We start from the raw sequence: 13,286 nt of genomic DNA, 5'->3' as shown, positions 1-13,286 counted from the left end.
CTATTAACAATAATAGCCTTATCTAATAACTGATAGCATAAGTTGTCAACAACAACCTTTTAATCCAGCTTCTGCTCCACCAGTGCTATCCAGAGCACTGGACAACCAGATATGGAAATATATCCTTTTTTTGAAGTTTGGTACTGGCAAATGGATTAATGGTCCAATACCTGACAATACCTTGGCCTGCCAACAAGCCACTTAGACCATGGTCCCTGTAGCGTAAGATGGTGGTGGTAGCTGTGTCTAAGCTCCACTACACATTCATGGAGGGATCTGAAAGTGGCATTAGGTGGTGCTAGTGGGAAAAAGCTGGCAACTTACACTGTCAGCTACAATAGACAGCTATATACCCATTGATGAGGCCTTTCCAAAAGTAAACGGAAGAGCCCATCATTGACCAGCTGTATTCACTGGATGCACTAACAACACTTGCTCTGAAAAAATAACAGTTGTAAAGTTAAGGCAGTAAAAACATCTTTCAGTTATTAATTATCATGTCTCTCTAATTCCACATAATTAGCAGCAAAGGTATTTTGTGTAATTTTTAGGACTATTAAGTCTAAGCCCAACTGAAGGAGCGTACAAACACGGTGACAGGATCTCCAGGAAAGAAAGTTTGCACCAAATTCACAAAAAATAATTTGTTTATAAAACACGTGTACAGTGAGACATGGTGCTAAACATACTGAAAAATAAATATAACGTGTACATACACATTAAAGTCATATAGGGAGTTACACATCCTTATCCTGCTCTCTCAAGAATGTGGAGTTCTGCTTTCTGCATGGCATGACACTCACACAATAATATATTGCTTACATGCAGTAGAAGACAGAACAATGTGGAGTAGAAAAGGTAAGTAGACACTTTACGTCAGTTAATAAGGAGCATAAACTCACCAACTACCAGAGAATAAGCACTCAATTAAATCACTAGGTCACAGGCATTTACTAACTAGATACTAGGCAATAAGGGGACATAAACACACTAGACAATAGATTCTAGGGGGACAAAAACACACACTGGACAGCAGGGAGTATTAGTCCTTTATAAACCAGGAAATAAAATGTCAATTAACCAACTAAATGACACATATGAATATGTTTATGTTTAAATGTACAAAAGGAAAATACTTCCAGCAAAAAAGCCTGCATACTGACCAAAACATGGGAGTACAGGGAACATCAAAACTGCATTTGATGTTTGGCCTCAAAAGACAGAAGAAACCATCAGCACTATATGTATGAAAACAAGTGCACCAGATGGTATACATCAGGGCATTGCTTTATCAACAACCAGCATTATTGTATTTAACAACCAGCATGGATTTAAAAAAGACCATTCTTGTCAGACCAACCTATTAATGTTCTATGAGGACGCGAGTAGAAATTTAGATGGAGCAAAGTCAGTTGATTTAGTGTATCTGGATTTTGCCAAGACATTTGATCACATGTACATTCGTTTTTTTGTATATACGTTTCCATATAAATGCTTAGTATACAAACTGCAGTCTATGGACATTGATGAAATGCTGTGTGCATGGATAGAGGAACGTGCCCAGAGAGTATCGATAAATGGCTCATTTTTTTAAATGGTCTAGGTTTGAAAGTGGTATGCCCCAGGGTTCTGTCTTAGAGCCAATGCACCAAATAAAGCTAGCAGACTACTATCATACATTAAAAAGGAATGTACTCGAGAGACAATCAATAATTTTGCCACTCTACAAAACACTTGTTCGGCCTCATCTTGAGTATGCGGTTTAATGTTGGTCACCGATCCACAGAAAGGATGTTCTTGAGGTGGAGAGTCCAGAGAAGGACAACAAAACTAATAAAGGGGCTGGAGGACCTAAACAATGAGCAATGTTACAATGAGCAATGTTACAAATATGACACTTGTTCCCTCTGGAACAGAGGTGATATGATTGTCCTGTACAAATTGCTAATGATGATGATCAGTAATAAACTGTATACTGTAAGTTCACTCAAGAAGACAAGAGGCCGTCACCTGAAATTGAGAGAAATAAGGTTTATTCTCAAACCGTGAAGAGGATTCTTTACTGTTAGAGAAGTAAAATTGTGGAACTCCCTTCCCCAGCTAGAGGTATCAGCTGAGAGTGTTGACGTATTCAAGAAACTTTTGGATGCTTTAAATATACAGCGGTATAGGCATAGGTGCGTGCAGCCTATTGTATTAGGGTGTGCGCACAAAAGTTCAGCAATAATGATGCTAGTTCGCCCTTAGAGCCATGTAAGCTAATGTTGAGACATGTAGTCCCACCACCATCGCCACAGCTACTCCAGATTTGGTCTGCTCCAGTTTTGATAAAATCCCCTCACAGTGTTTTGTCTGATGAGCAGGTGATGAAAACATGGGGGACTTTTTTTACGGTGTCCCTTAATTAAATTTATAGGTAATAGATCCAATGTACTTTATTTTTATTTAGCCATATCAGGCGTTACCCTGCCTTTTTTCTTGGAAGCTGGTTTAGAGGGTATGGAATGCCCTGTGCCACTATGATGGCCAAACCATTATATTTGCTATTTTTTTCTTTTTTTAAGGGGTGGATCTTGGAGGGAGAGTAATAAAGTTAAGTGGAGAATGTTTACCTATCGTAAAAATAGAAATTGAGAATGTGTTTAATTGCTAAAAGTGAATAATTTATTATTCCTAAATAAAATGTTGTAGTTCAGTTGTGCAAAATAAAATATATGTGGATAGGATTAGGTGGCAGAAATGCACCATTTGGGTGGGAAATTGTGCTCGACAGTGTAGAAACCTTTATAGCAATATGATCTCTCTTTACTTATTTGCAGAATTATATACAAGCCCCCATTAATACCTGCACATTACGATTGTCAAGCTTTCGAGGAAACGTGGCAAAATGTGCAACACGCTTGCGGAGCCATTTATGTGTAACGGCACCCCAAACGTGAACAGCGTTTTTGCTTTGCATTCGTGCGTGTAAAAATGCACACAAACGCAGAAGCAAAAAGCGCAGAACACGTGCAGCGCATATTACTACATGAGTTTCTTTGCCACATTTCTTGTGCGTATATGGACCCATTGAAATCAATGGGGATGAGCGGCAAACACGGAGAAAAAATTGTTTGCAATACACCTGGGAATCTCTGTACCAGGTGTGAATGCGGCTAAAGAGTTTGCAGAGTAGATAAAAGAATATAACGTAGGCACTATGTGCTGAAGGGGTTCAGAAGACAGTGAAGCTCACAGAGAGAAAGCTCACAGAGAGCACACACACAGACACAGACTTACAGACACACACAGACCTGCAGCTAGGGAGCAGAAGGAAGTGCAGGGACAGGTGAGAATGGCTCCTCCTACGGTCCAGAGAGTGGGCAAGAGGAGTTACTGTGTGACATGCTACAGAGGACAGGGGGGGGTGGGCGGCAGGGGTGACAGCTCCGGCCACAGTGTGAACTAAGCGCCCCCAGCAGCCTCTGAAGTGAGCACAGCAGAGAAAACAGGCGGCAGGGCTGACATTATAGCAGACGAAGCCTGGAGCCCCATCCATACCACTGCATCTATGTATGTGAGGCAATGTGTCTGCCGGGCTGCTGCTAAGATTTTTGGTATTGCGCTCAGGGTGATTAGGATGTGCCCAGGCACCTATGGGTAGAGGTACTGTTAGTGATTCATACATACACAAAAGCATGTAATTATTTTGATTTTTTTAGGTCCTATATTTAGCATATTACGTTGTGAATGTTAATATAGTATGTCTTGTTAGGAATATAACTATTGGGTGTTTTACAGTTTTACCGGGAGAAACTTTAAAAAAAAAAAGAAAATCAAACAAGAACCATGAACAACTGAAGGAATATGCTGACATTTACATTCATAGAGTTTTGCAGTAGCTCAGCATTTAGAAATTAATTATATGCCACCTCTGTTCAAGTAACCATTCAAATAATGTGTGCAACATCTCATCACAATGGTTTTAAAAGCATCATTTGGAAATAAGTTATAATAACAGAGCATGCCTTAGGCCTGAAGACAGTTGCACCAAAGTGTTTTCAGATACAAATTACACTTTGGTTTTGTACAAGACAAAGGAAATAACAGCAGTCATATTAAGGAAACATAACCGCAGGCTTTTCATAAAAGTAGTATACACAATAAAGGCTTCTAACTTGGCAATGCAGTACATCTGCTCATAAAAATATGCTGAGAAAATAAAGCTCCTTGTGGAAAAAAAACTTAATCATTCTATAAATATAGCTACAGATTTGTTTGGGCTAAAAGTAGAAGTCAAAAGCTCTTCCATTTCACATTCATGGCCCATCAGCAAAGCTGTGGGCAGTCTGTGTTATTAAGCAGGTCAGCTATTAAAACTTTATGACCAATGCCTCTTTATTTGGAGTTAAATACAAACAACTGACCCATCTAATACAGCTAAAAAGGATGTATAGCAGCCTTGAGGTGTGCATAGTGATTGAATGGACTGTTTCCTCATTTACATTCATTCAGTGCCAACAAACGTGTCTGTAAATTATCAGGGGGGAACAGTGTATGCAGACAGCATAATATGCCATGTATAAATGTGAACATCTAGACCCATGTAATGTAAAACATCGAGTTTCATTGCTCGAACTAACCTGAACAATATGGAAGGAAGCAGCTTGGACTGTACTCAAGTTTTTTCATGAAGCGGATTTGCCCGTTCTCTTTGAGGCAGAAGAAATTTATTTCGCCAAGAACAAATATTGAGAAAGCGGTGTTATTAAAGGAGACAATACTAATATCCAGTGCCTGCTCACCGATGTTCAGAGTCCAGTCTGTCTGTAGGGAAGAAAGAAGAATCACACAAATAACTTTTGTAATTACAGAGTCATAAGAAACAAAACTTTAATCAGGAATACTTTTATTGACAGGGTTATTCACAAAAGGGTGAAGAGTTTGGAGAAGGCAGGAGAAGTGAACAATCTAGGACAACAAGCTGATATGGAAAAATTCTCCAATTCAGCTCACTATCCAAATCAGCCACACACTAGCTGCTGTGCGATGCAGCACTGTGGCTGCTGTGAATGGACCCTCAGTTGTCACCGAAACAAGGGTCGCCTTATGAAGATTCCCCCCCTATTCCTATTCTGGTGACAAATGGGATTTTCTCTAGCTTTCAGTCCCAGCGATAATTGCTCCCAGGACAAATAGAGAAAAGGAACAAGGAAGCAACAGAAATACTGAGACTCTGTTCAAAACTACAGTTGTTGCCAGGGGTAGGCAACCTTGGCACTTTAGCTGTTGTGAACTCATCTCTTAAAATGTTTGGGATATGCTGTTCTGATGAGGAGAAATCTCTTTACAAAGTCTATTCAGAAACCCACACTTCCAGGAGTGTTTAATTCCTAGAAAGAAAGAAAGAAAGAAAGAAAGAAAGAAAGAAAGAAAGAAAGAAAGAAAGAAAGAAAGAAAGAAAGAAAGATGGCCCCGGGTGTAGGGCAATCCTGAAAAACTGTGGTGTTGTAGGGTAAAGAAATGGTGGAAATGGTAGGAACCTAAAGTATTAACAGGCGGGGAGCAAAACCAGGGGGTAGGCATCACAAGATAAATGTATACCATATCTTCTGTAACTTTGCCATGGAGTCTGATATATTTGCAAAAAGTTTTTCATTCAATAATGTAATATGGATGTGAGATTTCCCAACAGCAAAAGAAAGAGATCACCTTTCTTTTTATTCCACGTGACATTGCCGATATTTGGTGATTGCCCCAGCACTTTCACATGTTCTTTGTATAAGCATTAACTACAATGATTTAAAACTTACACAGGGCTATCTTTTTTACTCTTCACGGCTAAACAGACAGGTGAGAAAGCAAAGGGAATGTGAGTATGTGCTGCTGGTAAGTACGGCTTAAAAGGAAACCTGTTGCTTTAAACTGCATGGGCAAACCACAGATTACATTTAAAGTATATTTAGAAAACACAAAGAACATATACCATGATAAAGCAAAACATTACATTGTAGCACATTTTAATCCAGACTGTCAATAATATTGACTATATAGTTATGGCTGTTACCTTAGAAATAACATTTAAATAACATTTAAACTGTTTTTGCAAAGCTCTGGTAAACCTAAAATCACTGTGGAATATTTCAAGAAGGAGACATTGGTGACAAGCATAGAATTTTTATCTCATCACAATACTTGTTGCATTAAAGCATAGAAAGCTCACCTAAAGATCAAGCAATAGACATAAAAAGTTGGGACCATATTATGATTAGGTGAAAATCCCAAACAGCGCCAGCAATATGAACATAAAAGAGTCTCCAGTGTGATGAAGCAGGAGACAGTAATGCATACTCACTTTAATATGATGAGCAAGGGAATATTATATCAATTTGAAGGGGGGAAAAATACAAAAAACAAGATTGTTTCTTTTATGACCAAAGGGAGTTTTATAAACGTGATAGAACTTAGAATGAAGTATTCTCTGCCATATGCTCTAAAGCAATTATCTGACACAGTGTGTCTGTAAAACAGCTGCGGCTAGTGAGCAACCCTCAGAGAGTCTATTAAATATATATCCATAGAAAAGTAATACCGACCGAGAAATCATATACGGTCTTTGGATTCAACGCAAAAATACGCAGCAGATGCTATTTTAAGAAAACGTGTTCTTGTCTGCTGTGGAATAAACTGAATTTCCTCTTTATAGCAAAAGTGTAACTTGCAGGAGTTGTGAATGACGTGGTTCCCAAAGCACCATGTCATTAGACCAGATGTGCAAACAACAGGCCAACTTGCTACCTCTATGCAATAAAATTAGCAACAAAGCTTTCTTCAATGATACTGAAAATAAAACCAAATGTAAACACTATTAAATTAATAGTATCCTACAATACGTTTGATCTTCATTGTATATATTTTTTTATAAGCCCTCCCTCAGCGTGACTTGTCTCACTACTGGTGTCAACAGAAATGTACCACGCCTGCAGGGAGAATCATTTACCATACACCCAACTAGAAGCTCGATGCAGCTTTAGGAGTCTTAAAGTAGAATATACTGATGGTGGTACAATAGCTTTTTTGTTAAACAACATGTAACATGTTTTAAAACAGGTATCCAGGGAAACTTTTTCTTAACCCTTGCAGTGGGGCTACCCCCTCAATGCAAGGGTTAAGTGCTCATTTTTGTCTAAGTTTAAAAGATATACTTATGGGATCCTCCGAGTCGGCCGGCTGTGACAGCGCTCTCTGCCTGTCTCCTCCTCTGCTGCAGCGATGGTATGTGTCTTTGGTCCTTACGTCCTACACAGTGTATAGGATGCAATGACTCACGGGACCTTAGTCCGCAGGATCAATGCGGAACGAGGCAGAAGGAACAGGTCTTAGAGCAAGCCGGTTCCAAGGATCGGCTGAGTACAACTGTTATTTTAGACCCTAGCAAAAAATGATCACCTAACCCTGGTAGTGCGGAGCTAGTCCCACTGCAAGGGTTTTAAAAAAATGTCACTGAAGTTCTTTTTTAAACTTTGTTGCATCTCAGTGTTGCTAACCTCGTCCAACCTCTTTGCAGTTACTTTCTGTCTGCATGGATGCACTCCTGCAACGGCTGCATGTCATTGCTCAGGGCGGGCTACCTAATGATGACAACAATGGACTATGCCTGCAAAGTGAGCATTAGCACGGCCACTTATAGTCTTCACTGGAAGCACATGTGACAGGGTGACAATGCAGGACAGCAATCGGGAGACAGACAGAATGTTGTTACACTATAATGTAAAATGCCTCATAAAAGAAGTTTACGGCACGGTTACCAAATATTTTTTTTTTTTTAAGTTGCATATTATAAAATTGAAAATTAAATTACATTAACATGTTAATGGTACGTCTAAAAGAGATTACCGTATATACTCGAGTATAAGCCGTCCCGAATATAAGCCGAGGTACCTAATTTTACCACAAAAAACTGGGAAAAAGTATTGACCCGAATATAAGCCGAGGGTGGGAAATGAGGTAGCTAATGGTAGATAGATACCAATAAAATTACATGAATATTTATTTAAAAGAAAAAAATAACCTAGCTCTGTAAGTGGAAAAGGGGGTACAGGGCTACATATCATGTACTACGGATCATTTAACCCATTCATATTAGCAGAGGATAATTGTAAATCTATTGTTCAGTGCATTCTATATGTAGTATATAGTACATGTACATATAGAGTGCCTGCAACAATACATTTACAATGATCCTCTGCTAACATGAATGGGTTAAATGATCCATAGTACAGGGCTACATACAGATCATTTAATACATTCATGTTAGTATAATTGTAAATGTATTGTCTGCACTGTATTAGCAGTATATACTCCATATAGAGACAATACATAATTGGTTAATAAATCCCCCCATTTACAATTATACTAACATGAATGTATTAAATGATCTGTATGTAGCCCTGTACTATGGATCATTTATGGGTCATCTGGCAGTCTCCGGCCACCTAAATTAGGACCCGGAGACTGCCAGATGACCCCGCTCGGAGCGCCGCCCACCGGAGCAGCAGTGACGCGATGCTCGGCGAGGTAAGTAAGAAGACACCTGACGCTGACTCGAGTATAAGCCGAGGGGGGCACTTTTCAGCCAAAAAAATGGGCTGAAAATCTCGGCTTATACTCGAGTATATACGGTATACAATCAAACTTTAACATGTGTGGCAGGCTTTAATGTTGAAAATGTTTAGAAACAGGTCAGCCTCTAACTTCATCTCCCAATGCTTGCTACACCCGGGCATGAAAAACTTTTGGATCTGTCAGATGCGGTTGGGGGGTATTTCATTACAGGCATTGATGTACATCTAAGCACATTTTGCATTCCTATCCTAAGGGCCAGGGCAGGGCTTAGGGGAAAAGTTCCTCATGTCCCCTGTGACATAACCAAGTGCAGTGTCACTGCAGTCTTCGCCAGCACACCAGTACTCGTTGCATCTCTGAGCAGCTCTGAAATAGAGCATCATCTGACAAAATTTCCAGACTGTGCACTGCACTGTGCATTTAAGACTGAATTCCCTATGCTGAGTGAGGCATTTAATTTCATAATAATTTTCATGTTCAGTTTACAAACACAAGTATCCCTCATACATGAAAACAGTAATTTTATATCAAATGGGCAGTTCATTGTTCCATGTTTGGGTTTTTTTAAGAAACTGTTGCCTTTTTTTATAAATCCTTATTTATCACCAGCTCAGTCCCCTCCTATCCCTGCTTCCCACAATGGACACCTCACTGAAACCAAGAGTTATTGCTGGCCTGAATCTAGTGGTATTTTAATGTTGAAACAACCAAATAGACAACTGAAACGCACACTTTTGCTTTCCATGTCAATCTGTTTACTCAGTCCTGCTGAATAGAATTGCCACATTGGTGACCTATCTTTTCTCTACTGTAAATAAACAATATGGCAAGGTCACCTTCCGACCCTCAGCCTGTGACTGGTGATGAAGAAGCAGTAGCAGACTGATTAGCTCATCCTTCTACATACCTAAAGTATCTTCCTGTCAGTATGTTTTTTTGTCAGCTCCAGAATGCAGAGGATTACAAGAGACTGATATCAAGACAGACTCTGGACTTTACGCTAGTTGTATTAAAACGTAATATTTCGTAATTCTTTATTTTATTTGTATTTATTGTTTTCACTAAAAGTACATATGTATTAAATTTAAACCTGCGTAGGTTACTAGTGACGTATAATCCCAAAGTGCACTGCACTTCAATAAATAAACAAATACATGAATCCAAAAAGAATATAAGCATCAATAATATATACTAATTGAAACTAAATAATTATCAACTAATACTCTATATCACATAAAAAAGTGTTCATAAATTAGTGTCCAGAATTAGTAAATTCTGGACACTTTAAGGAAAAATGTATTTAACTGAATAGACTTTTTGGAATTTTTCATTTACACTGTATTGGCACTATTAAGATCACATGATGTACAGCACTAATTTATTCATTGGACACTAGTTTATGGACACTTTGAGATTTTATGTGATATAGTGTATTAATTGAGTATTTTGTTTTTTGTGGGGGTTACGTTCATAGAGCACCCGTGAATTGTGAAAAAACGCAAATTTTGAATGTGGTACAAAAAATGCCTATAAATACCTATTTTTATAGTTTAAACCCTAAATATGCCCCCAAAACACTTTAATTTAATTTCAAACTTAGCTTAATACATTACCTTTAAAAAAAGAGAATGTAAAGGTAAACCCATATACTGTACAGTACTGTATTGCTATGTCTCCCACAGTGTTAGAATGTAAAATACCGATGTTACCCCTATATGGGAAAAATCCGCAAACGACTGAGGCTGCAAACTCTGAACCGCGACTTTGCGGGGGTCGACTGTATATATTATTGATGCTTATATTCTTTTTGGATTTATTGGTTTATTTATTTAAGCACAGTGCACTTTGGATTATATTTTGTGGGTGAATTCATTTGTTGAATACACTTAGAGCACAGCAGCTAATTTTCATCTATGTATATTTCATTTAGAAATAGTATCCATAGCGCGGTATCTATTATAAATGACAAGTGACATATGTTCACTTACTGTACATTCGTGCATCATATGAGGATGGTACACAAACCTCGGTAAGTACTTTAACAAGGTAGAAAGAGGTTAAATGGGTAACAGGCATGGTAGGTGTTGTGACCTAATGTGTGTTCTAATTTCCCATCAGTTAGTAGGAGGACCGGATGTGTTGGTGTTAGTTGTATTTGAACAAAAAAAGGAAGTTTTTGTGGGATGGGTGTATTTGGGTAGGAATGAGGTGGGGTAGGCAAGAAGAAGAGGTATGGGTGAAGGGAGGTTTATAGTATCAAGTGATATCACCCCACCCCTTCGTTTGGGCAGGAATAGAACTATTTGTCATATGTTTGGGACTTTGTGGGCCCATACAAATGGAGTAAACATGGGCTTAACAAGAGAAAATAAAGACATGTATGGCTAGCTTAAGGCAAATAAGAGCCACTGCCCACAGCAATTAAACTGCAGCAAAAAGGTTCCATTTTTTTAAGCATATTATCCAGAACGCATAAAGAAAAAAAATCAAGTAGATTGTGTGACTTTCCAATTATTGTCCTAAAAACTGTTTTATAACTTATAAGACTGAGGTGATTCCCAAAAAGAAACATAACCATTTTACTGTTTAAGAATGTACATATTCTTACCAGCAGCCTCTTCCCAGAAGCTATTTTTTGCTGTTCTGTCTCCTTTTTTGAATCTGCATCAGTTGCAACGGCAAGAACCTGGTATCTAATAGAAGATACAAAATATATTATGATTACATCATTCCTCCCTAAAAAAAAGAAAAAATTATTTATTTCAGGTATTTATATAGTGCCATCAATTTATGCAGCACTTCACATACTATATAATCATATCAGTCTCTGCTCTCAAGAAGCTTATCCCTATTTTATATACACACATACTAGAGCTAATTGACCCACACAAGTACACAGAGAACATTATAACTCCATGCAGACAGTGTCCTGGCCGAACCTGTATTCATTCGAACCAGGGACTTCAGTACTGCAAAACAGAACCGCTAACCAATTATAGATAAATCATCTAAGGTTCACAAACCAGATACATTTTTAAGGCTTTTTTACGTAACAGGCAACATTTTTTTCTGAATACACACAGTAATCTGACAAGCATTAAACTGAAAAAATACATTATCATATTTGATGAAACATTTTTTTACAAAGATAACAGAACTGTAATTGGTAAGGATAATATATTATACAAAAGAGGTTATGATAACTGAAAAGAAAAAGACATGAGCAAAATGTGTGCTTTGCTTTTCTGAATCTCTTGACAATAATCTATTTAAGAGGGTCATTCCTTCCATGAAGTGAGAGTCTTATCTTATATAGAGCACTCCCAAAATTGGCAAAAACAAGTTTCTCTGAGGTCCACACCCCTATTTCCTCCTATCACCATTCTTATTTAATGAAAGGAGAAACTTGTGTACATGAGAACAGAGACTTGAGTGTCTCCAGTGTACTGGGAACAGGTAGGGAGGCATTATGTTTAATTATGCCATGACAGACTTCTCCCTGGGTTTTGACATAATTCAAGTTTTTACCATTATCACCAATATAGATAAAAATAACTGCTTAAACTTCACATGTTTATATTATTTAGCTGAACTCTATCTGTTCTGAAAGTAATTACATTTTAAAGGGAAGGCAAATTCTGTATGCATCCTGCATATGTTCCATGTGGAATGCATGCGGGGCATTCAATTCTTGTACAGCAGAATGGGGGGAGGGTATGAACATTATTTACCTGTTCATTATTTTTTTTAAGTGAGAAATAAAGCACATGCTAGCTTACTATGCAAGTGTTAACATATGAAGTCTTGCTTGTGTAATATCTTCATTAGCTATTTTGTTATAGTGAAATATGTCGTCTTTACCGTGGGGCAAATGGGTCAGGTGCCCCGGGCCCTATAATTTACAGGGGCCCACAACAGCTTCCCTTTTCCCTTGCTGGGGGCCAGCAGCAGACAGAGAAAGAGCTGCAGCAGTGCACGTAGGGAGAGAGAACGGCCGTTCATCCTCTGTAGCAGCCGGCCTCTGTGAAGAGACCGGCCAGCCGTCCGTGCGTGTCTCCTGCTGTGATCTCCTCCCCCGATGCCTGTCACAGAGATCCGGCAGACACGGAGAAGGAGGGGGTGGGTACAGCCAGACAGCACAACTTTGAAGGTAATTCTGAAACGAAAAAAAATGTTAACATTCATTATCTGTATATGCATTTACGTCTTTAGCTGTACATGGGCAGTACATCTTAGGACTTGCACACATGTACTGTCCATGTACTGTCTGGGAGCAGGACTGGGGAGGAACAACCTGGATTGTGTTGCATTTACAGGCATTTCACTAAACACTTCCTGCAAAGATTATTCAGTCCATGTGTTTGGTGATATGCTATGTACAGTAATTGCAATACAAATTTTACTAATATATCCATGTTCTGTACTACATGTAAATCATACCATAAGATTTAAATTATAAGTCTTATTGTATGATTTATCAAGTAGTATAGAACACATGTAGCACTATGTGGTTATATTAGTGAAATCGGTATTACATTTACATTGCATGTCCCTGCACACTTCTACGTATTATCTATCTATCTATCTATCTATCTATCTACACGCTGTATACCTACATATACATACAGTATATATATGTGTAATATATATATATATACATATATACTGTATATATATATATA

The 13,286-nt window shown here is 38.3% G+C and overlaps 1 protein-coding gene across 1 annotated transcript in view; it reads right to left on the bottom strand.

The window, feature by feature from the left end:
* BBS9 (Bardet-Biedl syndrome 9) overlaps window positions 1-13,286 on the bottom strand; it is a 248,417-nt gene that overhangs the window by 175,243 nt on the left and 59,888 nt on the right. The window contains exons 8-9 of the mRNA XM_018571278.1: window positions 11,213-11,297; window positions 4,623-4,806 (exon numbers count right to left, since the gene is read on the bottom strand). Coding sequence (XP_018426780.1) covers window positions 4,623-4,806; window positions 11,213-11,297 — 269 coding nt within the window. The remainder of the gene's footprint in view (window positions 1-4,622; window positions 4,807-11,212; window positions 11,298-13,286) is intronic.

The sequence above is a fragment of the Nanorana parkeri genome, unplaced genomic scaffold, assembly GCF_000935625.1.
Source record: "Nanorana parkeri isolate BGI_ZX_2015 unplaced genomic scaffold, ASM93562v1 scaffold41, whole genome shotgun sequence".
In the NCBI taxonomy this organism is placed as follows: Eukaryota; Metazoa; Chordata; class Amphibia; order Anura; family Dicroglossidae; genus Nanorana; species Nanorana parkeri.
Note: the sequence above shows the minus strand (reverse complement) of the source record. Positions and strands in the feature narration are given on the sequence as shown.